This window comes from Manis javanica, chromosome 9, assembly GCF_040802235.1.
Source record: "Manis javanica isolate MJ-LG chromosome 9, MJ_LKY, whole genome shotgun sequence".
Classification (NCBI taxonomy): domain Eukaryota; kingdom Metazoa; phylum Chordata; class Mammalia; order Pholidota; family Manidae; genus Manis; species Manis javanica.
In genome coordinates, this window is record NC_133164.1 from 58026813 (window position 1) to 58053906 (window position 27094).

The 27094-nt window shown below is 34.3% G+C and overlaps 1 protein-coding gene across 1 annotated transcript; it reads left to right on the forward strand.

Moving 5' to 3' along the window:
- ITM2B (integral membrane protein 2B) lies at positions 1-26204 on the forward strand. Its single transcript, XM_017651078.3, has 6 exons — positions 1-325; positions 20080-20208; positions 21670-21876; positions 23664-23774; positions 24241-24391; positions 25478-26204. Exons 1-6 carry the CDS (start codon positions 209-211, stop codon positions 25561-25563), a joined length of 801 nt encoding a protein of 266 aa, XP_017506567.1. The 5' UTR covers positions 1-208; the 3' UTR covers positions 25564-26204.
- Positions 26205-27094: the final 890 nt, after the last annotated feature.

The following is a 27094-nucleotide window of genomic DNA, read 5'->3' on the forward strand; positions in this document are numbered from 1 at the left end:
CCGTCTCCGCCCTCGCCCGGGAGCTGGGAGGCTGCGAGAGCGGTGCCGCAGTAGCCGCCTCAGCCCCAGCAGAGCCGCGCGATCCCTGTCGGTTGTCGCTCGGCTGACCCCGGAGCTCGGCTGAGGAGGCTGCAGCCGCAGCTAGAAGCCCGCTGCCCGCCCCTCGAGCCCGCCGCCGCCGCCCTCCGAGGGCGTCCCAGGCTGTGCCATGGTGAAGGTGACGTTCAACTCGGCTCTGGCCCAGAAGGAGGCCAAGAAGGACGAGCCCAAGAGCGGCGAGGAGGCGCTCATCATACCCCCAGACGCGGTCGCGGTGGACTGCAAGGTCCGTGGGCCGGGGAGGTGCAGAGGGTGGATGCTTGGCCCGCCGGGGGCCGCTCTGAGCACGGAGGTGGCGCGGTGGGCGGGCGCGGAGACCAGGACTCGGAGGGTGCGGGCAGAGCGGAGCTCTCCTTTTTCCCCGGCTGCTCCCGTTTCTTGTCCGGCTGCAGCTTCTCCTTTGTAAGAAGTGCGTGTGCGGGAAGCGGTGCCCAAACACGGGGCTGCGGGCTCGGAAGGCCTGGAGAGAAGGATTGAATAATTGCGCCGAGTTTGCAGTCGGTGCAGTCCGGGGATGTGCTTGAGGTCGGAACTGGGTTCGTTCGGCTTAGAGATCAGCGGCGACAGGCAGAAAACAACGAAAAAAACAAGAGTTCGGCACTTCCTCCTAGTATAGATAAAGTGCCTAAGATGGCTGACATCGTTACAAGCCTAAACCTCTCTTGCTTCCTACTTTCATTTCTAGGCTGAGCAGTACTTGGACTAAGTCCAGCTACTGCAAACCTTTTAATTTTAAAAGCATTTTCTTATCTCCTTTTTTCACGGGCCTTCGGTATAAGGCAGGTGAACTTCACGTTGGGGTCTGGAGATAGCAAGGGAGCTGGTGAGGGAGAGAGTAAGTTGAAGGCTGCTCAGAGTTGGTTCTGGCTGCTGATTTTATAGTTAAAACGAATATACCTGGCAAAGATGAGTAATTACTGTGTGGATGTTAGTGTTAAACCGATAGTTGGCTTTTAAATAATACCAGCATCTTTATGAGGACCCTCTCTGCGAGGTGAAATTAAATTAAACCTGAGAAACTTGTCCTATGTCCCTTACGCGTCCTTTATTTTACAAAATCCATTAGACCTAAGTAAAAATCAGGAGTGGAGCCATACATAATTTAACTAGCTTTTAGTGGATAACAATAATATTCATTTAAAGTAATACTGTAGTCATTTCAGAAGTTAACAAGGAAAGCCTCACAGCCTTTATCTACCAGAACTTGTTTAGGCTGCAAAAGTTCCACCTTGTAGAAATTAACTGTAGAAGTGAGCTTATTTTTTCGTTAGCATTTTTCAGGACCTATTACCAGGATAAACTTAGTTTTGACTTTAAAAATCCAATTTGTGTGCAGATATGAGTAATCAATATTATTTTTTATATGGTCTAATGAAAATTATTACTGAAAAATAGGCCACTACTATAAAAAAGTTTGAGAAATAATGTTAGTCTGAATGTGCCTGTACTTAGTTTTGCTAGGGAAATGTTCTACTTAAAAACCCAAACGTCAGGATTGATTTTTAAATGTCTGCCTTGCTTCAAGAAATAGAACAGAGAAATGATTCCGTAAAAGGATTAAGAGTTCTGTTATTGGAATTGTTTTCCTGAACCATTGCAAACAATCTTGGTCTTAAAAGAAAATGTTTGGAATGCAGAGTATAACTCCAGTAGCAAATTATTATCTTAGCTCTATGTTTATCTAACATTCATTGTCCCTAAAATAGTTCGGTAGCCAAATACCCTCTCACAACAAAGACAAATATATAAATAGATTTTAATCCTATTATATATATCTTTTTTAAATCCTATAAACAAATATAACTCTTCCATATAAAAAAAAGCATCAGGAGATAATGTCACTTCAGACAGCTTTTTCTCTTTCTCTGTAGTGAAGGAGATTTGAAGCTTGACAAAAATCAGAATTAATTTGCTGGTCAGCTTTAAATCTGACTTTTGACATTTTTTTGTCATTTCTGAAATGGTAACCCTGTTTGGGAGTCTTTAGAATTTCTGACAATTTCAATGGATTCAAATTTTGTGGTCATAGCAGTTGTAAAAAAAGTAACAATTCATAGCTCTGTGCTTTGTTTTCCATTTGTTTTCCCAAATCCCCATATCTAAAGAAAAATACTGGAAGTAAGCTGTGAGGGCCAGAGTCTTTTGTAACCACACAGCAGTCGTCGATGAATTGGCAATACAAAATGACTAATTCTTTTTCTAGCTATAAGCTGAAAGACTTTTGTTCAGTGACAAAGGATTGCTCTACATTAAAGGTAGAATCCTTATAATCAGTCAGTCACTTAACAGTAAATGAAAACTTACATAGTAACAGACATTTGTGAAAGAACTGATCTCCTCATCTTAGAACTTGAACAGTGATTAATTACGTAATGTGCTCTGGCTCCTTGGGGTGAAGACTATGTGATAACCAGAGTTTGCCTGGATTCTGCACAGAATCAGCCTTCCTGTGTTTGCTTAGGGCATTTCCTTTCCTGGTTGGTTGAGAGGATTCAATAAAGCTAGAACTGAAGTTTTTAATACCTTCAGCCCTCCTAGATCACAGTATCCCAAAGACACTGTTTCTCAGAAGGTACTACTAAAGGTCACCTGCCCTGGTATTACCTGGGCTTCTGGTTTTAAATGCAGTTTCTGCTGCCTTATGCCACAAGAATTCTGATCACTCCAGTTGGGTAGCTTATGTAACACACACTCCAGTACTTGTGCACTGCTCCTGTGTTTTGCTATTTATGTAGCTCTTTTCTCGCTACAGGGTGAGAACCCTCTCGAAGCCCCATTTTTCCATGTTGTCTTTTCAGTAGCTTTCAATCCCAGCAGCCATATCTATTGATTATAGTATCTCAGCTAGCTTGCTGTTTATTATTATTTTCCTACATTTTTCTCCTTAACTGTTTTTACCTTCCTCTACCTCTCAATTGGCACAGAGCTCTTAGAGGTGTAGAAACAGTGAAGAGTGCAATCTATGTTTTGTGTAACAGATGAATTTGAGACTATGTGTATATTTTAGGTTATAGGCAGCAATTTATTTGTGCCTGTAACTTTGGAAAATAGTTATGTATGTGCAAATATTCTATCTTAATATATTAAGATAGAAGTTTTAGTTTTGTCATTAAATAGCTGCTTGATCTTGTGCTTAAGTTTATAGTTTTTCTTATCTGTAAGACGAGAGGATAGGACCAGATGGTCTGGAATGGCTCTTACAGTTTTAAAATTCTGTGAAGATGCTAGGATTGCATAATTATATTTGGCAAGCATTAAGTTTTTTTTAATTGTGAAAAATAACAACTTCCTCTTCACCCTAACCAGACTGTTCCCTTTCTTCTTCCCCATGTACAGCATGTTACATTCTTTCCTCATATTAAGTAGCAGTGGGTCAAAGAGAGAGAAGGTGGACGGAGGTAATTATACAATAAACCAAATTTTCTTTTGAGTTACCTTACTATAGAACAATAGTTGTCAACAGCTAACTCTTTGTTGTAATGCCCAATTATGGAATACCTTTCCCAGTATGAAAGCTTAAGTTTGCTTACAGGTGTTTTGCTAATAGTGTCGCCTCTTCTCTACCTTACCTTAAGAAGTTAATTGTAGGCCTTCTTAACAGGGAGAAAAAGTAACGTGCTCATGTAGGAGAGAAGGTGGGGCAGGATGGATGTGTGAGAAAAAATGAAGGGCCACTAACCTAGTAAGTTCAGAGTTATCCATGTCAGAATGGCTATTTGGACCCTATTTCTTTACACTTTCTGACATTTCGCATTTGCATAAACAGGACTGAAGGGTTTGGTAATTTAGCTTTTTGGTTGTGGTATGGTCACTTTTTTGTTTTTTGAGTGAGCAGGAAGAAGGAGGAACATGTTGACCTTTAGAGAAGGGATTGGGAGCTTGGTTCTCTTTGATGAAAGTGCATGTCATTACCTAGTTGTGTAATTTAGTGTGTGTAAACACTGGCCTGTAAAAACTTTACAGTCATTACATTTTGATTCTGCATGAGGCTGTTTATATCTGCAGTGAGGCTTTAGTCTGGAAGATAATTAATTGCCCCTGTGCATGCCAAGTGACTTGGCAAGAACTGTGTATACATGCTTCATAGGACGCTCTGCTGCAGAGGGTGGACAAGGTTACATATTGTGCAATGGGAAGACAGGTTACCTGCCTGGGGTATTCCCAGTGTTCCCTTAAATGTATTTTCTCTATAATAGACAAGCAAGTATATTATCCTTGGCTAAATCATAAGCCTATAAGATGTTATAGTATTCAATTCTACGATATAAGTGAATAGAAGTATTTTTAACCAGAAATATCTCTTGGAACACATGCTGCAGGCCTATTTAAGTTATTATAGAATTTAACTAAAAGTTTTCGATATGTATTGCTAGAATTTGACTTGCTTTAAATGTTCGTAAGTTGTAATTGTGGGACATTTTATTTGTCTTGTTCTCTTATGCCATAACTTAAATACCTGGAGTGTCTATTTAAAAGGCACTTTCTTTTTTCAAAAGGAAATATTTTTCTGAATTCATATTATAAACTCAACTGCCTGAACTGCTTTGTGTATCTTAGTGTCAGTAGAGAAATATCCAGAAAAAAATCTGTCTTTTCAAGTATAACATTGATGAATTCACCCTCTTAAACTTTTTGATAAACTTGGCACTTTTTATTAGAGTTTAGACTGAAAGAGTTAAGGACTTTGCCATCAAAGTCCTTTTTCAGGACTTAACGGTTGCCTATAAAATAAAGGATTTGACAATTCTGAATTTCTGAATGAGGTGGCTTTTGTTTAAATGATGTAGAAAATAGTAACAAGAGAAAAATGTTTTCAAGAAGCTTCTGTGTAAAGAGTTTTTTCCTGGCTCTTTGCACAAAGTTTTAACAATGAAAGTGTTTTGTGGGGTAGAACCCTAAAAGGTGCAAATTAGAAATTTTATTTGACCCTAAGAACATCATAAAAAGATCATTTTATTTTGATTTTCCCCATAAACCAGTATTTATGATACATATGTTATTTTTAAGAGACCTACAATATAATCCTAGCTATCAGCAATTGAATGAACAAAATTATTTTAAACAATTGAAGATTTTTTAAAGCTCTTCAGTTGATTAGAGGGGAAATAAAATATGGAGTATTTCTATAGTTCTATATTTGGGGAAAAAATCAAGTAAGAATAAACTTCTTTTTATTCCTAAGCAGAAGAATTTCAGTCTGGAATTACAGAAATGAAAAAAATTACTCTTGTTTTTATGATAAAAGGATATTCTGATTTTTCATTTGATGTTTTATCAATCACTTCCAACAAGTTTCCAGGAGTAATTATATGACTGACAACTAAGGTATATATGTAGGAAGGGAAATTAATGTTCAAATAAAATGTTACAATTTATAAATATTAACCATTTTCAAGTTAAATGTTTTGGGAATTTGGAAAGCTGAGTTACATATTTAATCCTTTGAGATTTTTAAATATTTGCACAAATTTTGAGGTAGTTGAATTTTGTACTTTAAAAAACAGAAGTTCTGTTGGTTTTTTGTGTACTTGAATGTCTAACTTTTAATGCTAAAATTATTTTTGTAAATCAAGTTTGCGTTTTGCAGAATGAGTTAATAAAACGTAAATCTTGGATTGTTCTCTCTGTTTTAAATATGATTATAATGTTTAAAATTATTTAATATAAAAACCCAAAAGGTAGTTTGCATTGTTAAGAAATCACTTGGATTACTGTAACATCCAAAAGAAGACCTGCCTTTATTCTGAGAAAAAATGATTTTTTTACGTGTCTGTCTGTCTGGGTTTCTCATTTCCTAAAATTTGTCTTGTCAGCAAACCTCTCCAGAAAGTGTTTCTGTTCTGTTCTATATATATACTACATGAGTTTTTATCTTTCATTTTATAGTTTTCTCCTTCACTGCATTTTCTTTGCCTTCATTTTAGTGCTAGGAAAAAAATTCCAAGCCCATGTCAGTTTTAAATAGGGCAACATGAGACATGTTAATAAGCAGAGTCCGCAAACTCAAAGCCTCCCGGGCCCAAACCAATGAATTAGTGAAGCTGGACTTTTTTCATATTAAACAAGTTAGAATATTCCTCATTTCACTGTTTTTAAAGATGGATTCAGTGTTTTTCAGTTTTTAAAGGCAAGCTAGAATCAGGGTTTTTATTTGAAACCTGATTTTTAAATATTAACAACTAATTCATAGAATTTGAGAGAGAAGTACTAGACGTCTGACACAGCCACCATTTTAGTCTCCACCTTTGCAGTGGAGAGCAGCGCCGGCAAATTGTGGCCCTTCTTTCCAGATGTGGCCTGCTGCCTTTTTTTGTACGGCCCACGAAGTAAGAATGATTTTTGCATTTTTAAGTGGTTGGGAGAAAATCAGTTTCTACTGTTAGTCACAATCCCCTCACTTAGTAGAGGATTAGGAGCAGTATCATTTACATATTAAGAACTCAGACTATGCATTTATACTTCAGGGTTTAAATTTTGTGGCTACAACTTACTGTGATACTTTGGGTAAATAAGTTACTTCAACTATCTTAGTTTCTCCCTCAGCAGAATGGGTAATATGCTAATATGTAAAAAGTTTTCACAGTTCCTGGAACAGAGTAAAAGTAAGACTCAATAGATATTAGCTGATAGTACTATTATAAGTACTTACTAATTATTACTATTATTACTCTCGTAGGATTTGGCAATCTTCAGATAAATGGTTACTATGATATGAGACCAAATGCAACATCTGTCTAGTTTTCCTTTTTGGTTTGATTCAGCTTTGCAGATACCAGTTGTTCTAAGTAAACTTATCTTAAAGATTCCTAGAAGTAGAAGACTTCATGGTAGAAGTAGAAAATAATAAAGCACAGAAGTTACCATTTTTGTTTTGTTTTTGCAGGCTTAATACCTCAAACCTAAAGCCATTTCAGATAGTATTAGAACCTACAAGCAAAGAATTATAATCTGATCTGTTAGCTTGGACAAGTCAGGAAACCTCCAAAACCTCAGTTTCCTCCTTTGTATGGTAGTACCAACATTATACTGTTGTGATGAAATTAACAGTGCCTAGTACATAGAAATTCATTAAATGTTAGCACTTTTCCTCTGTTCCATCACTTTTCAAGTCCTACTTTTACCTCTCATCATTCTTGTTTTGAAATATTATTACTTTTGTTACTATTATTGTTTATCACTACCTCACATGTCAATTACATAACAATATTGTTGACAAATCTCTTCTCCACTGTATTCTGGTGAAGATTGTTCTGTAACATAAAAATCCTTAGCATTCAGTAGCTGTGTCCATTTTTCTATAAAAGTATATTTCTCCATTACATTATAGGTGTTGATAGAATTTTATAAATTTAATTTTGGGTTTTACCAAAATCGTGCTTAACTTCTAAAATGCAAATAGTACTGCCCTACCTCAGAAGAACCCACTATAATTACATACAGTAAAATGCACAGATGTTTGAGTGTACAGTCAGAACATTTTAAATGTATGCACCTGACCTAACAGCCTAATCAAAAGAGAACATTGCTGTCAACTCAGAAAGTGTTTCTTCAGTCTATCCTCCCTTCTCCTTAGAGGCAACCACTCTTCTAATTTTTATCTCTGTAGATTAGTTTGAGGCAGTCAGATTCACTACTTAGCTTCTTCTGGTCTTTTATTATTACCAGTGTTGCCACTAGGCCATAATCTGCCTTTCTGCAAATTAGACAGGTGGTTTGTGAACAGAGCATAGACTGGATTTTAGCCCAATTGATCCTCTTGGCCTGGTGTCCTCGCACTATGAACAACCTGCCCAACCATTCGTGGTGATCCTACTTCCATATTTCTTTGAATCACTGGTTCTTAAACATTCTGGTCTCAGGACCCTTTTGCACTCTTAAAGATTGTTGAGGATCCCAAAAAGCTTTTGACTTATGTAGGTCTTATTGATATTTACTGTATTTGAAATTAAAACTATTGTTAATTTAAAATAATAATAGTAAAACTATAACATGTTAACATAAATAATGTTTTTATGAGGAATAAAATTTCCCAAATAACTGAAAATTTTAAGAGTAACATTTCACATTTTCACAAAACTTTATCAATAGCTTAATAGAAGACTCAGTAATAGTTGATTGTCGTACCAGCTTCTGCAGTCAGATCACAGCTAACTGTTACCACATACTTAGCTTCCAGACAACTCCACTGTACACTAGTCAGAGAATAAGAATGAAAACAAAAAAGAGTGTCTTAGTTTTATTACAAGAATAGTTTTGACCTTATGGACACCCTGAAAGAGTATTCCTGTACCACATTTGGAGTACTTCTACTCCAAATAATTGGTTATAATGCTATTTCCTGGTTTTGGTTTCCTTTTTTTTTTTTTTTGCAATTTTAGATATTACCTACTGGCTTCCTAATATGGTGAGTATTTAGCTCTTTCTATATCTATTTGACTGGTATACTTAATTGCTGGCTAAATTGTTGGTTCATTCTTTTATTAAAATTGAGGTCAACATTGTTTATATCTGATTAATGTAGTATAACTTTATTCTATACAGTTAATCATACAAAACCCTTTTATTTTCCCTGAATTTGATAATTGCTTCTTGGGCTAAGGGAGGGTTACTTAGTTGTATGTGTTTATTGCTAATTATCCTTAGGCTCTGACAGAGTATAATTGCCTTTCTGTTTCTTTAAACTTTTAACTTATCAATTTCCATATTTTTCTTGGCAATATCCTACTAGTCATTTCTTCAGTCTTCCCATCAGACTGGTTATGCTCTAAACATGTTGCTTATAGATATCCTAAGAGTACTTATCCTGGAGTTGAATTGCCTTTGCCTTCATCCCATATTGGATGTGCACTTTTATGGGTTCAAGAAAAAGTGTCTGAGGTGAATTTTTTTAAAAACCTTGCATGTCTGAGGATCTTTATCCTCACATTTAATTTATCTGGGTATATAACTTCTAGGTTAGCAGTAATTTTCTTTTAAGTATTTTGATGGCATGCTCCATTATCTTCTTCTCTGATGCTATTCTGAGTCTTCAGTTTTCATACATAGCCAATTTTTGTGTGTTGTTTAGAAGCTTGAGATTTTTTTTCCTTATGCTTTCAGCTTTCAAAATTTATGTTGACATAACTTATCCGCTGTCATTCATTTCCACTCTCTGGCTTAAGGTTTATTTGTTTATCCCTCTGCTATCACTCTGTTGCATCTTCAGGAGGAAATAAAGATAACTGTTCAACTGGAAATGGAATAGGAATTTTAACTCAGGTATCTTGATAGCTTTTTAAGATTTATTAGAATATTTATTTTAACTTTAAAAATGGACTTAATTTAGTAATAATGGATAATTATAGTAATAATGGTAATGATTTGCATTATTATTAGCACTAATTTAAGGTCAAATAATATGGCCTACAGAGATACAAAGCATCTTCTCATCTTCCTAAGTTCCAAAACTGTCTCCCTCAAGAGTAATTTTAGGGACAACGCACCATTAACTGTGATTTTGCTTTGTGACTATAAACTTAGGTTTCATTTTTGTATTGACACCTTGCTTTTTTTATTTATCTTGAAATGTTTATATGCTGGTATACCTGAGTTATTTTCTTTCATTGTTTTTGCTTTATGTGCACATAATTTCAATACTTTTTGTTAAATCCTTTGTAATTTGACAAATAGAGAAAAATCCTAATAATTTTATCAACATATTAATAACACCACTATTGTAGAAGTACACAGTACTTTTTATGTGTGTGGCTCAATTTAAGTAAATCCATTGTGATAGCAGAATTCTGTAGAAACTTAGGCTTTGTCATGTCTGGTTGCATATGAGTAGTATCCAGTTGTGACATGGTGTCAGTTTCACTTAATGACAAGAGTTATTTGCCTAAGCTTTATTTAGTCAGGTGGTTGACAATAGCTCCATGCCTTTCCTTCCTGACTGAGATGATGCTCAGGCCTTATTAGTTCTATGATACTACACAAATAATTTTACTTAAATTCCCTGAACCTCATAGTTATCTGTAAAATGATATTGGACTAACTGACCCCTCATGGTCCTTCCATAGGGGATCTTTTCTTACTATGAACTATATTGATCACATATTCAAAAGCATTTTATGGCCAGGCACTATATTAGGAACTTTAAAAATTTCTAATTTGCCCCAACCTTCAAGAAGCATCTAATGTAGCTGAGAGAGAAGGAGCAATTATGTAAACCAAATTAATCACAACCTACTTAAGTGTCTGTATCTGCTTTCACAGGAAAACAACACACCTGGATCCAAGAGCTAGGGAGAGTGGTGGAATAAGGGAGCAAAATCAAATGACTACTGAGTATTGTACATACATTTGGTGCTATGCATAGGCTCAAAGCACTTTTTACGTGTTCACCCTAGAGAGGCAAATACCTCTGATTTAAAAACTGGAATTATTTTTTCTAGTTGTCATATTTGTATAACTTTAAAAATTCTAAACATGGACAGAAGATAGACTTTTTCCGCATTAAAAGTATTTTATGCTTTTAGAAGAAGATACTTGTAATTTTCCTATCAAAAGTTATGCATTTAAATGGAGTTACTCATTTTTGAATGAGTGTATAATTATCTTGAGTGACATTAAAATCCAAGATTTAAAAAAAGAATCTAGAACAAATTTGCTTTTTTCCCTCCAAACTTCACACTTAATTTTATAATGAATTACAGAAAGTAGAGCATTCCTGTCATACTTAAAATTTTTAGGAAGACAGTTGATATTTTTATTAGGAACAGTATGAACTCATAATCCAGCCAGTGGCAAAAGAAATCTATCTTGACCAATTTATCCCTATATAATAAATAATATTTGTATATAATGCTGTTGTTTATAACCATCTTCCTGTTAGTGCTAGTCTAGTGTTTTCCTTTGACTACCTAGTGCCTTTAAATTTCACTAATATGAATTTAAGATCTGAAATTTCACTTCATAAAATATTGTTACTACTACAGTTCTCTTTGGTATAGATTGAATGAATAAACACTGTTAGAGAAATGATGGTCATCTTGGAAATATGTAGAAAAAATATTAATATCCTGCTTTACACCAGATACTCTGCTTGTTCTTAATGATAAAAAAGTGATTAAGTTGTGGTCCAGCACTAAAAGTGTTTACAGCCTGATTTTCTTTTTTTTTTAAGTTCTGGCCTATTTGTTTTTTAACCTAGGCCTGCTGATTTTACATAATGTCAATATCAGTTTTTTAAATTGTAATGTAATGGCTTAAAAATTTATTTATTTTTGTTCCTGTGTTGCTACATGTGTATTTTAGGATTTGTTAACAAAAAGGATTGTTAATGAGAAATTTGTTTTATAGACATTGTAATTTTAATTTCTCATTTTTTAAACTCCTCTCTATTCCAAGTACAAAATAATGCAGTAACTTTTAATACCCATATAATGCCGATCACTTGGAAAACTTTGTGTGTCAGACACATTTTTTATGTGGACTTTCTCACCATAGTTAATTAAGATAGTAGCAGTCTTAGTTGGAAATGGGACAGCAAAATTCAGATACTGATTAAAATGTACAAGAGAAAAACAAATGCTTGATATCTTTATAGAGTTCAGCCATAGATTTTGTGTTTTATATATAGTAGAATATATTTCTTAATCAGTGCTATTAATAATGAGTGGATCACTGCATCATGTATTTTTTGATGCTTCCATACTGGGGAAAGAAAGCTAACATACAAGTCAGGTGAACAGAATGTGTACCAATGATAAATGAATGGCACTGGTGTTTTACATAATAGTAGTCAGTTGGAGCAATCATCTATACAACTTTTGTGTTTCTAAGACTGGTTAGGAGAACATTTTGAAAATTTTTAAGTAGATCTTACAAATGGTAACCAAGATTTTTGATTATTTTAAAATTCTTATTGCAATAGGACATAGTTTAATTTTCCTCTCCAGTAATGCAAGTCTTTTTCCACTTCAACTTTTCGGTATTCTGCTGTAGATTGCTCTTTGATTCCTATAGCTCTTGGACATGGTTTTCTCTGGGCTTGTCCAACCCCAGCTCCTCTTTGTCATCATTTTTGGTTAGCTGATGCCATCCATGTTTGGCTTTGTTCTTTGTAAAAGAATGCAGTTCTCATTTAAAGGAGTAAGGTGTTTTATTCACCATATTAATCCAGTCTCTAAAACCCAGGATTCAAAATCCTTTATATGGGGAGTGGTTTAGACTCATAAAATTAGGTTTTCAGAAGGAAGCATACCCAGTCATAGCTGGAAATGAAAATCAAAGTTCAAAACCAAGCAGCATTGTAAAAAAAACTTGATATGTTCAGTCTTCAACTAGGGAGGAAAATGAGAGAGGAGTTGAGAAAACCAGAACATCAACGAGAAGTCCATTTATAAAAATTTGAATCACTAGGTTTTTTTAATGAAAGCTAATTCTACATTTTGGAAAACAGTATGCAGGCCAGATAACACATCCATTGACAGATGGCCTGTGCCTCTCCATATATATCCGTATTAGCAAATATGTTTTAAAATTTACTTGTTTCTAAATAACTTTTTCTGAAGGTTCAGAAGCTCATGCTCCTCTGGGTTGAATAAAGTTTGTTGGTTCTTTTCTGTATTCTTGTCTGGTGTTTATATTTAAAATGTTTTTATGCCACCACTTTTTCTTTTTTCCTTTTTTTAAAATACGGTTTTTAATCCTAAGAGACATTTTTGTCTTTACTATTCTGGTTCCTGAAGTATTGTTCTTGCACTTGCAATAGTAATGCAGAAAGTGTATCTGAGAGATTTGAAAAAATATCTCTTCATTCATCTGACAGAGAAAGCTCAAACAGAAGTGCCTGAGGAGGTAAAGTAATTTGTTAGTATGGAAGCAGAATAAAAATTATGTGAAATCCCTTGTATTTTGTGTGTTAAGTTTGTAATTGAAACACATTGACTGAAGCCTCTTTGGGAACTGATCGAGGTGACCTAATTCTTAACTAATTGAAGTACCAGAACTGGATTTATCCTTCATTTTGCTTAAGATATAATTGGTTGAGTAATTTTACCTTATTGTATGATGGTAAGATTTATTTGAATCAGAAATTAGTGCAGTGTGAGAGTTGAGACTGTTTCTAAAGCTGAGTCTTCCTATATGTACTGTTGAGGGGCGATTATAGGCCAGGATGTGCCTCAGTATATTCATTTATAAACTGGGTAAAAACTTGAGGTTTTAGGAATACTAATAAGATGATAATTGAATGGCACCTGTGGGAGTTCTGTTACCTTTTCAGCATAATTTAAGGTATACCAGTTTTACTGCAGGGCAAAGGGAGGAAATTCTCTGTGACTTGTTTTAAATTAGGCCAGGTAAAGCTATATACCCAAGTGAAGAAATTCTTGGTACATGAGTGATCTTCTTTTTCCTTGTTGATTTTTGTTGTTGTCATTCTTTAATGATGATATAATCCAAGCATACAGAAACAGAGAACCTTGTACTGTTTGATACCATTTTTAAAGTCTTAAATATCAGATAATGTATATATCGTACAACTTGCCACCTTTGTTGTTTTCAGCATTATGTTTATGAGATTTATCTCAATATCAAGAGTGTTAGCTGATTTTATTTTAACTTTTAGTATATGAACACCTATAATACTTTATTCTCCACTTGATTGACATTTAGGTTATTTCCAATTTTTTTCTTATTGATGATTCTGCAGTAATTATTGGACCCTGTTTATGCACATGTACAAAAGTTTGTGTAGGATTATATTTCCAGGAATGGAATTGTTGGGTTATAAGAGATACATATCTTTATTAAATATTGTCAAATTGATCTCCAATCCAATTGTACCAATTGCTGTCAATTTGTTGGTGGTGAAAGTTCCCAACTCCCATTATTCCAGTTTCCTCAGCACTTAGTATTGTTAGACTTTGTTTTATTGCCTGCCTGATGGATAGGAACTTAGTAGACTTCCCCTCAATTCTCCATAATTTACAGATATAATTTACAAGTAATGACATTTATCCATTTTATGTACAATTTGAATTTACTGTATTTGTGTGTAATTGTATGAAGTTGTATGTCACTGTCACAATTGAGATATGAAACATTTCCATCATCCTAAGAAGTTTTCTCATGCCTCTTCAATCTCCCCTTCACCAACCCTTGTCTTTGGCATCCACTAAGCTGCTTTTTTGTCACTATGGTTTTGCCTTTTCTAGAATTTCATAGAAATGGAATTATGCAGTAAGTATAGTCTTTCATATGTACCTCTTGCAACTAGCATATTTTTGAGATTCAGTATGAATGTATCACAATTTATCCATTCATCATTAGTGGATATTTGCATTGCTTCTACTTTATGAGTAATGATGCTATGACTATGTATATAAGTTTAATATGTTTGACTCAGTTGATTTTTAATTACTGATCTTCAGTCTTGCTGAACAGAATTTAGTTTGAATACTTTGACTTTCTCAGATTTTCTACATAGACAAATTGTATCACCACATACTGACAGTTTTGTATTCTTTGTTCTTGTTCTTGTCATTTGTGTGTTTACTAGATAGGATCTCTAGTACACTTGCTGAATGGAAACAATCGATTTTAGTGGGCATCCCTCTTATTCCTGACTTAAAAAGGGCATGGTATAAGTCTGAAGTTTCACCATTAAGTATGAGGCTTGCTGCAGGTTTTTGATCATTAGTCTTATTCATGTTAAAGAACTCAGCTCTTCCTGGTTTGCAAAGAGATTTTATTAATAATGGGAGTTGGAGTCTGTCAAATGTATTTTCTACATATTTTGAGGTGGTCATGAGATTTTTCTTCTTAAATCTTATACATGTGGCTTTTTTTTAAGCTTACTCTTTCAAGTTTTAAAACTTAGTCATTTAAAATACACTTTTAATAAATCACTTATGTTAAAAACTTCTCTATCCTCAGTATACTTTTCAATCCTTTCTCTTTACAATGTCTCTTTACAATAACTCAGATTGTAATATAGGATGTCATTTACCTGTCATGCATAATGTTAATTTTGACTGTAAATTGCTTAAGATATGAGCCATGTCTTAATCACATTTGAATTTCCCCCAGGATCTTGCTTAGTACATTGCAAATAACAGGCCCTTAATAAATGTTGAATTAGGCTAAGTATTTAGAGCTGCTGTGCTTTGCTAAATAGCTGGTCGGTTGTGTGTCATGAATTTTTATGTTGCCCTCACCCCTCATTATCATGCTGGCTGCTATAACTTGCTTCTACAGGGTCATTAAAAAATAAATAACCAAGCTTTTATGTAAAATACCTAAATTCATTTCACTCATCAAATATTTGTTAAGTGCCACTAACAATGAACTAGCAGAGAGAGAAATCAGGAAAACAATTCCATTCACAATTGCCTCAAAAAGAATAAAATACCTAGTAATAAACCTAACCAAGGAAGTGGAAGACCTATACTCTGAAAACTACAAGACACTCATGAGAGAAATTAAAGAAGATACCAATAAATGGAAAAACATCCCATGCTCATGGATAGGAAGAATTAATATTGTTAAAATCGCCATCCTGCCTAAAGCAATCTATAGATTCAATGCAATTCCTATTAAAATACCAACAGTATTCTTCAATGAACTAGAGAAAATCATCCTAAAATTCATATGGAACCACAAAAGACCTCACATAGCCAAAACAATCCTGAGAAGGAAGAATAAAGCGGGGATTACGCTCCCCAACTTCAAGCTGTACTACAAAGCCACAGTAATCAAGGTAATTTGGTACTGGCACAAGAACAGACCCATAGACCAATGGAACAGACTAGAGAGCCCTGATATAAACCCAAGCATATATGGTCAATTAATATATGATAAAGGAGCCATGGACATACAGTGGGGAAATGACAGCCTCTTCAACAGCTGGTGTTGGCAAAACTGTATAGCTACATGCAAGAGAATGAAACTGGATTATTGTTTAACCCCATGCACAAAAGTAAACTCGAAATGGATTAAAGACTTGAATGTAAGTCATGAAACCATAAAACTCTTAGAAGACAACATAGACAAACATCTCCTGAATATAAGCATGAGCAACTTCTTCCTGAACCCATCTCCTCAAGAAAGGGAAACAAAAGCAAAAATGAACTCATGGGACTACATCAAGCTAAGAAGTTTTTGTACAGCCAACAACACCATCAACAGAACAAAGGCATCCTACAGTATGGGAGAATATATTTGTAAATGACATATCTGACAAGGGGTTAACGTCCAAAATATATAAAGAACTTACACACCTCAACACCCAAAAAGCAAATAACCTGATTAACAAATGGGCAGAGGATATGAAGAGACCGTTCTCCAAAGAAGAAATTGATATGGCCAACAGACATATGAAAAGATGCTCAACCTCACTAATCATCAGGAAAATGCAAATTTTATCCACAATGAGATATCACCTCACACTAGTAAGGATGGCCAGCATTAAAAAGACTAAGAACAACAAATGCTGGTGAGGATGTGGAGAAAGGGGAACCCTCCTACACTGCTGGTGGGAATGTAAACTAGTTCAACCATTGTGGAAAGCAATAGGGAGGTTCCTCAAAAAACTAAAAATAGAAATACCATTTGACCCTGGAATCCCACTTCTTGGAATATACCCAAAGAATACAACTTCTCAGATTCAAAACGACATATGCACCCCTATGTTCATCGCAGCAGTTTTTACAATAGCCAAGATATGGAAGCAACCTAAATGTCCATCTGTAGATGAATGGATAAAGAAAAGGTGGTACATATATACAATGGAATACTATTCAGCCATAAGAAAGAAACAAATCCTACCATTTGCAACAACATGGATGGAGCTGGAGGACATTATGCTCAGTGAAATAAGCCAGGCAGAGAAAGACAAGTGCCAAATGATTTCCCTCATTTGTGGAGTATAACAATGAAGCAAAACTGAAGGAACAAAATAGCAGCAGACTCAGAGACTACAAGAAGGAACTAGTGGTTACCAAAGGAGAGGGGTGTGGGAGGGCGGGTGGGGAAGGAGGAAGAAGGGGACTGAGGGGTATTATGTTTAGTACACATGGTGTGGGGGATCACGGGGAGAACACTGTATCACAGAGAAGGGACATAGTGGATCTCTGGCAACTTGCTGCACTGATGGACAGTGACTGCATTGGGGTATGGGTGGGGACTTGATAATATGGGTAAATGTAGTAACCACATTGTTTTTTCATGTGAAACCTTCATGAGAGTATATATCGATCATACCTTAATAAAAAATTAAAGAAAAAATAAATACTTATTAAGTGCCTAGCAAGCACCTAGCTTGATCTAGACCTATGAGTAATGCAAAATCGAATGAATGCTTACAAGAACCTTATAGCCTAGAAGGGAGAGGTAAGATATGTATGTAAATTATTCTAATGTGAGATAGAAAGTGGTCACTAGAAATTTAAGGGAAAAAAAGAGATTAGATCGACTTTGAAGACCTCATAGTTTTCTGATGAAGTACATGACTACAGTTTGGCAATTCAAAGACTTCTTGATTCTTAAGCCATGTTTCATGTTGAGGTACCAAACAAATGACCTGTGGATAAGCAAACTATTTTGTAAGTTAATTCTTTGAGAAATCTTAATTTTTGTTTGTCATATTCCTGAAATATTATTGAATGGACACGAGAATTCAAACTTCATAGTATTGTATACAACATACCATATTACCTCTCCATCCATACCACATGTGGCTTTTGAAGATGTCACGCTTTTTCTGGCCCCATGATATTTTTCATTCTTTGCCTTATGTATGATGCCCTTTAAACTGTGTCTTCTGCATGGGTAGTGACTCTTTATCTGTCAGTATTCCACTCCAGTATTTCATCTCCTGGAAGTGTTCCCCAGGTGCTATGGTTGGTTCTGTGCTCTCTACATTCTCCTATTAGGGTCTGTATTATACTCTTTGCATATTTATTCTCCAAGCTGATCTGAATGATGTCATTCTTGGCAAAGGCTATACACCCAGTATCCTAGCACAGCTCTTGGCATATAATAGACATTTATAATTTATTCTTGAAATTATTGTTTGTTCACCAGTTAAAAATGATGTATCAAAAGTCCTGAAACTTGTCATCAGTTTGACAGTTGGACTGTATTCTTTTATAAGTGTCTGCCCATGTTCTTTGGCTATCATTTATGTGTTAGAGAAGAGAGCCTGCCAAGCAGGGTGGGAGTTGTTTACACACTTGACTGTCTCAGCAGCTGATACCAAATGTTTAGAAATAACTATTCCCATCTGTCATATTCATTCCCCACCTCCCTCTACCCTAAAATTAATTATGATAGGAGCTGTTTCTTATCTCCTTGGATATTTATGTCAAAAAAGGGCTTAAGGAAAATACTATATACTTTATCATTCAGGTTTCATAATACCTTGTGGTTCCATAGAATTATTGTAACTTTCTATTTACAGATGTGATATGTTACATAAATATCTTGATAAATTCCTCTAGGCTTATTCTGATAACATATTACTTCCTTGCAGTGCACTTGTTTTAAGTATATATATACAATACGTTGATAAGTATACCTTATACAGCAGAGTGTAACACTCTCATAGTGTTTGGTCCAATCCTTAGATTGAAAAGCATTTGTTCTCCTGTGTTAAATTCTGTGTTTGAAACCTCATCCAACCTAGACACATACAGTCTAGCCTTAAATTATTCTTGGTGGGCTGGGATTCTGGATTGGGCTTTTCCTCAGTAGCATCAAGTTAAAAATCCTTCATTTTAGAATTGGAAACAAAACCTTAGCTTTCATTCTTTCCTAATGGAATTCTTGCTTCAACCATATCCAGCATTGTTCGTACAGTTTTTCTTCCCTAACATTTTACATATGTCGTGTTTATCTGTGGAGGCATAGGTCCAGTTCGCTTTCTCCCTTATCCAGCCCATACTGATTTTTCCAAGGACAGAATCATACACTTGAGAGGTTGTACATGCATACTACTAACAAGTATCTTTCACAATGTTGGTTTCAAGTCAGTTGGAGTCTTTCTTTTGCTGCTTATACTATTTTTTTAACCATTAGTTATGTAACACCATACACTGATTCTTTTGTCAGCTCTTTGCACATGGATCTGAGTACAAATAAGAAATTGGCTGTAACTCTGAAGTGATGTAGTAGAGGAACTGAGAAGGGCCAAGGGAGTATTTTTGGATTGTGAATATGACCCCAGATGATATTCTAATGCTAAATTATTTCCTGGGGTGGATCATAATAAAAACTCTTAACAATTGTATGCTAGTTGTATGTCTATAATTTTGTAAGTAAATTTTTCTTATTAAACCTTACCTTATTTTTTTACTACCTCTATCTTAAAGTGAAGAACTTTGTTAAACTGGGGCTCTTTAGGGTGGGACATGGGGTTATAGGATTATTTCTGGATAAGTTTGTCCTATTTTTTGAGATCTGATTGTTGAAAGAATTTGTTTTACTGTTTTCACTCTTATTTTTCTGCTACTCTTTCTTGTGTATAGTTAGGAATGGCTTTATGTATGAAATGAACTATTAATATAGGCTAACATCATTTTATAAGTAATCTAATATACCTTGAAGTTGTAATATGTAAGGCTCAGCACTGTAATAGTGCATGGAAAAGTTGTGTCATAGCTGTCTCTGACTTTTTAAATGTTAGAAGATATTATAATCAAAAGTTGTACACAGGAAACTAATTGGGGAGTATGTTATTGCTCTAGAGATATGAGTAGCTGATGAGATGTTGAGAGTTGAAGGTAGAACTTTCCCAAGGAACTAATATCTCAGTTCAAAAAGGCAGGCATTGTGGTGAATCCTGGCATTCCTGGGTTGATTTTGATTAGAGACCTGACACTTTTGGTTTCTGTATCTTTATAAAATGATAATCCTTACAGTCCTTGAATTCTGACCTGCCTGTAATTCTGCCTGGAGATAGGATATTATTGACCATTAATCTTTTTCATATTTTAGGACCCAGATGAAGTGATACCAGTTGGCCAAAGAAGAGCCTGGTGTTGGTGCATGTGCTTTGGATTAGCATTCATGCTTGCAGGTGTCATTCTAGGAGGAGCATACCTGTACAAATATTTTGCACTTCAAGTAGGTGGAAAAATGCTAAGGACTTGTTTTACCTTTCCTTCACTTATATTAGAATACTAGCCCAAACTTGTTCTAAGCCTGTACTTTTATCTGTGGCCTTTAGCCAGAGTTGTCATCCTGTCTGAAAGTTGTGTTTAAGAATCTCCTGAACATAAGTTTACTGAGCCTATTAGTCACTACAAGCAGAATAACGTTTTGAAATGTTGCTGACGAAAGGGTACAGATTGTTGTATGATTTCTCAAAATTGACTAGCCTTCATTTTCCTACCATAATTAATAGCTAAAGTATAGTATTGTCAATTGCCAAGAAGATGAATACATCAAACAGTAGCAAATGTTATCATGTTGACAGTATACAGCTTGATAGTCAATATGGGCTCCCCCAAAATAGCCTTTGGCTCTGGGGCCCAGAGTACACCATACTGCTTCCCTCTGCCTCTTGCCCATCATTAGTGTCTCTTAAGAATTGTGGGACTTCAGCAGTAATGTTGAAGTGACTTAGCATGAATCCCTGAATATTAAGTAATAGTAAATACTTATTTAATAGTAAAATGAGAGGGGTAAGATACAGATTTTTCTTCTGATGATAATTATGCTTTATGGTCTCTGTTTTATGATATATTTCTCTTGGCAACAATTCAGCAGGTTAATTTTTTTAACATTTTAAAATTTGGAGAAACTGTTGACAGATTTTATTAAAATGAAATATGCCAGAGGATGTATAAATTTTGTGCTCATTTTCTATAATTTTTGAGATAATGGCATGTTGATAGTACTGAAAGACTAGTCATCTTTTTTAATGCAAATTTTTATAAGAAATATATTTGATATAGAAAAAAATCATTTGCAGTTAATTCTGCTGTTCAGAGATATATTTGTTGCTTTTTTTTATATACTCCTAGTCTTTATACATACTTTTTTAAAAACAGTCTTAATACTGATTTGCTATAATCCATATTTTCTACTTAATTGTGATATACTTTTAAGAAAAATTACCTGTATGTGGAAATTTCAGAAAAACTATCCCTCTTTTGGCTAATAAAAAAAATTATTTAATTAGCAAATCATACCAAAAAATTGTAAAACTATATTCTTTCAGAAAAAACGTAGTTTCTGAATATTTTCTTTTATAAAAGTAATGTCTACAGGTAGAAACATATGCCTGTGTCTTTGTATTTACTTGTTACCAGACAGATAATTACTTTTATATTCTATTTTTGTCAACCACTAAAAGTGAAGAAAAAATCAGTGGCTTTTCTCCTGAAGCCGTTTTTTTAACAATATTTCAAAACCTGATCTTAAAGAATGTTTTAACTCTGTAATTAAACTGACTTGTCATCTAAAAGTAAGAGTTTGCAAGCAAAATGCTATTAGATAGAGTTGGCAGCTTAAGTAATGCTTATTACATTTAAAAACCTGTCTCCCACTGAATTGCTGAGATAGTGTTTAAACTCTCTATAGCCAGACGACGTGTACTACTGTGGAATAAAGTACATCAAAGATGATGTCATCCTAAATGAGCCTTCTGCAGATGCCCCAGCTGCTCGCTACCAGACAATTGAGGAGAATATTAAGATCTTTGAGGAAGATGAGGTTGAATTCATCAGTGTGCCTGTCCCAGAGTTTGGAGATAGTGATCCTGCTAACATTGTTCATGATTTTAACAAGGTGAGTGGTGTCTTGAACTGTAAAAAGAATGCAGGTTCTTTAATTTATGTGTCTTGTAGTTTAATTTCAATATTTGCTAATTCTATTTAGAGTTTATTTTTAAAAAAATGGACTTGGGTTTCTTCTGCTCTGCAAGATGAACTGTTAACATTTGATGGGCCCTTTATCTCAAACAGACTCCTTGTGAACCTGGCCTCCCTTTTTACCTTTCTTTCCCTTGCCTTCTCTATCTTATAGCCCACCTTATGGCTGGTCCTGCTTTGTTGGTAAATTGCTCTTATTTCTTATGTACCCTCTATTTTCTTAGATAAGTTTCATGTTTCCATTTCTATGTAGCATTTCCAGAAATAGTAATTTTAGTTCTACATCATTTTGTTAATCTGTTTTTAATTTCTCACTCTACATTTCTCCCTACCTTTGGAAAATGATTATGCAGTGCAGAAAAATTGAAGTGAAAATACAGTATATACTCCAAATCTTCTATCTGGTTCGAAAATTTTACTGTTATTTTATACCATCTCTTTTTCTTGCATTTGATACTTGACCCCTAGATCCTTAGGCTGTTTTCTTTTAAGAATGAAGAATTCTGCATAACCACATCATTATGAATATGTGAAAACTGTGATACCATAGCATTATTTAATAATCAAGTTGTTACTTAAATTCCCCCAATCATTTTTGTTCCAAGAATGTTTTGTTTTTCAAACCAGGATTTAGAAATTCAGAAGTTCACATATTGCCTGTGGACTTCACATCTGTGTATAAGGTTGCCATTTTGAACATTGAGACATAAACTGAAGTTAGTTTTTTAGACATTTCATGCCTGATAGATACATCCGATGAATGTTTATAAACCAGTTTGAAAAAAGTACTTACCTCAAGGTAATAAGCCTTAGCCAAAACATAGTAAGTACTAACAGGTAATACTTACTGAGCTCTTAGAAATCTTAAGTGTTCAGTGTTTGGTTTACCTCACTTTAATCCTCAAAATCATCCTATGAGACAGTATTTCTCAGCAAGGCTTTCTCATCTGAACCACAAGAACACAAAATCATTTAATATTGACTATTATTTTAGTTCTCTAAGGATGGTAGTAACTAGAACAGTTCTAGATGGATAACTTCTAGAGAAGTTAATTTTTACATAAACAATGGATGCATGCCTTGGAGGTTACTAGGACTTATAAGTGAGGGAATGAAATCTCTTATTAATCAGGTAATAGGTTATTTACAGTTAATTCTAATAGTTTATTGTCGTTACTTACAGAAGCAAATTCCTCATAAGAATTTTATTTACTAGTAGAAATAATTTTTCCTTTTATTACTATCTGTCATCCTAATCCTACCAAATTCTTGATCTTTGAAATTTACACATTCTAAAGTGAACACATTTTAATGGTACAAATTATTAAAAATCCAGTTGCTGCCTGTGTAACTGATATAATTCATCCTTGTACAACATAGGTTTGAACTATGAGCCCACGTATACACAGATTTTTAAAAATAAATATTGGAAATTTTTTTGAGATTTGCAACAATTTGAAAACAATTTCTTTTCTCTAGCTTACTTTATTATAAGAATACAGTATGTAAATACACATTACATACAGAATACATGTTAATCTTCCATTATTGGTAAGACTTCTGGTCTACTATTAGTAGGTTAAGTTTTTGGATTGTCAAGTTATACACAGATTTTTCACTGTGCAGAGTTCAGCATCCCTGACCCCTGTATTGTTCAAGGGTCAGTTGTATTAATCTAATGAAAATGTATCTTTTTCTTCCTAGAAACTCACAGCCTATTTAGATCTTAACCTGGATAAGTGCTATGTGATTCCTCTGAACACTTCCATTGTTATGCCACCTAGAAACCTACTGGAGTTACTTATTAACATAAAGGTATAAAATTTTGAAATATTATTAATGATGAGTTACATCATCTTGGAATCCCCTGTTGAGAATTAGCTTTATAAGAGCCCATCTTACTGAAAATGTAGCTAAGAATTTTACAAAGAGAAACTAAGACTTGTGGTTTTGGGTTTCTTTTTTTTTTCTTTTTATATTTTATATTTTGAAATTAAAATACAATTTCTTAAATTATACTTTTCCCAAAGGGCCAGAAAATAAATATGCTTTTAAGAAATCTGTGTTGTAATTACTTAATTGTGTTGCTATGGACAATATGTAACAAAACGGGAATTACTCTACCAATAAAACTACATTTACACAAACAGATGGTAGACAGTAGTTTGCCAGCCTCTGTTCATACTATAATCTCTCTCAGAATTTTGTCTGTTTTCTTCATCTCTTTAGTGAATATCTTGAGAAATTCATATTCATGTAGTATATTCTTTTCCAAATATAGGCTGGAACCTATTTGCCTCAGTCATATTTGATTCATGAACACATGGTTATTACCGATCGCATTGAAAACATTGATAACCTGGGTTTCTTTATTTATCGACTGTGTCATGACAAGGAAACTTACAAATTGCAACGCAGAGAAACCATTAAAGGTAATGCTTTTTAATGTTAGAGTGTTGGCAGAAAACTTTGTTGTTTCACTTCATTGTGTTAAACTAGTTTTAGATGTAGGATAGTTATCTGTTACAAATGCTTGCCTTGAGTGTGAAAATCACTATAGTATTGCTAGATTTCTGAGGAATCATCTTCATTCTTTATCTCTTTTCAGATAGAATAGGTGACTGTGAAATGTCATGGCCTTGAGATGCTGTTACCTCACTTCCCATGTAGTCACCCTAGCCAACTTTCCATCCTACTGCTTTGGTTCAGCCATAGTGTGCAAGGGTTCTTATCCAGAGTGTCGCTAGAGAAGCTCAGGGGTTGCAGTCTAAGCAGAGAGCTTGCCTTTTGGGTCATGTTGGAGATAATCACTGACAGGTTAGAAATTTGGTTGAAGAATTAAGATGACTGATACAACTAATATGGTTTTTGCCAAATAACTTAAGCTTTGTTTTCTCACCTGAAAAATACTGGCAACAGTTTCTCTTCATTTCCTTTTAATATCATTGTAAAAATAAAATGAAAGTACATATGACAGAGCTGTACAGAGTAAGAAGCACCATTCAAAGGCACTATATAGAGCATGATTTCTTTGGAACTGTGGCACATCCAGTGCTCTCCTGGCTTTTTGTTAGCACTTTTTTAATAATAATACTTTTCTCTTATCTCAGGCCGATGAGGCACCTGAAACATACTGCTTAATTTAAGAAATTTTTAAACTATCTTTATGGTTCATAATTTTTTTTAAGTGAGACTTATATTATGTAATGATGCTCACCCTTTTTAGTGTGTAGTTCTGAGTTTTGCAACAATTTTGCAAAACCACCATTCAAGATAAAGGACATTTCCAATATCTTCAAGGTCATAAGTTTATATGTATGGCATTATTGTTGTTACAAATAAGATCTGTTAATGTATGCTTCAGATAAGAGAAGATAATAATTTTTTGTGGTGTTAAAAAAAACTATAGAAGTTTGTGGAACATAGGGTAAAATACTTCTATATGTCTAATAACTATGAAGATTAATATGAATTTTACTAAAGAACCGGAAATTTAAAAAGTTTTCCTTCCCAAACAGGTATTCAGAAACGTGAAGCCAGCAATTGTGTTACAATTCGGCATTTTGAAAACAAATTTGCTGTGGAGACTTTAATTTGTTCTTGAACAATCAAGAAAAACATTATGGAAAAAAATTTAATACAGCATAACCCCCACCCTTTGTATTTTGTGCAGTGATTATTTTTTAAAATCTTCTTTCATGTAAGTAGCAAACAGGGCTTCACTACCTTTTCATCTCATTAATTCAATTAAAACTATTATCTTTTAAAAATCTTTTGTTCTTTCCAAGTGTGGTGTCTTTTATCTTGAATTAGTAGTTGTAGGAAGTCATAGATAATAGTACACTTCGCCATAAAGCTTAGGTGTTACAAAGAATTTAAATTTCTTTAAATCATTTATCCAGATTTTTATGTTTTAATTATGCATTTCAAAAGGGGGGTTATCTAAACAATAAGCATTTATACGTATATGACTTATTTGTAGTTGTTAGTTGCCCTGCTGTTTAGTTTGTTAGAGCATTTGTGCACACATTTTAATTTTCCTGTAATTAAAATGTGCATTATTTTCAGTGTTATATTTAACTATTTAGAGTATGATTTTTCACCTCAGTGTTTTAATTATCCTAGGCATCTACTGTAATAATACTTTAGAGAATGTTTGGAATTTAAGAAATAACTTGTGTTACTAATTTGTATAACCCATACCTGTACAATGGAATATAAATATCACAAAGTTGTTTGACTGAAGGACTGTGTGTTGTTTTTCCCATATAATAAAACCAAAGAGTAAATTGGTTCATCCTATCTTAAAATAATCCATAAAACAAACTTTTTCTTAATAATCTATTAATTATAGATGTCCAAATACATTGGGTAAAGTCATAGATTAAAAAAATAAATAAAAACAAACTTCTTAAACAACTAAACTGTATTCTCATGGACACTGTTAACGTAACATCTAAGACTTCAACTTTGAAAGATGCTGTTCAATACATTTAAAAAATAATGCTTTTGTATTTAATGAAAGGGCTATTATTAAACCTGAAGTTTCTAAGGAGCCTAAAATACAGTGCTTTCCTGGGAATGTCTCTCTCACAAATGGAGCTTTTAAGTTACAGTGGTAAATCTTGTCTTTGTAAGATTGCTTCCTATCTAAAATAATTCAGAATCTAACACCATTAAAATATCTACGAGTAATTTTGCTGTAAATATGTAAGACAAAAAAATTTCAATTCTGAATTTAGGAAGTCAGAATTTTTATGGCTTCACAAACCCATAAAGAATTTGGTCTAGGAATCAATTCTAGTCTAAAAGGATATTACTTGATTCCTGGCCCTTGGTTTATTTCAGTAATATGTGTAAGAGCTTTAAGCTAGCTAGTCAGATATTTAGAGATTGAGAATTCATTTTAGAAGAGAATGTATTCCAATAAAATGAGAACTGCTTCTTCCTGCCTTCCATGTAAAATTTCATGTTTTTTTAAGAGGCTATGAACGTTTAGGAGCACATTATTGATTCATTCAGCAAAAACTTACTGAGCATCCCTTACATGCCCAGCACATAGCATTAAGCATTGAAGATAGGTCTGTGCAGAAGGAACTGTTGCCTTAGTGGAGACTCACAATCTGGTGGAAGGG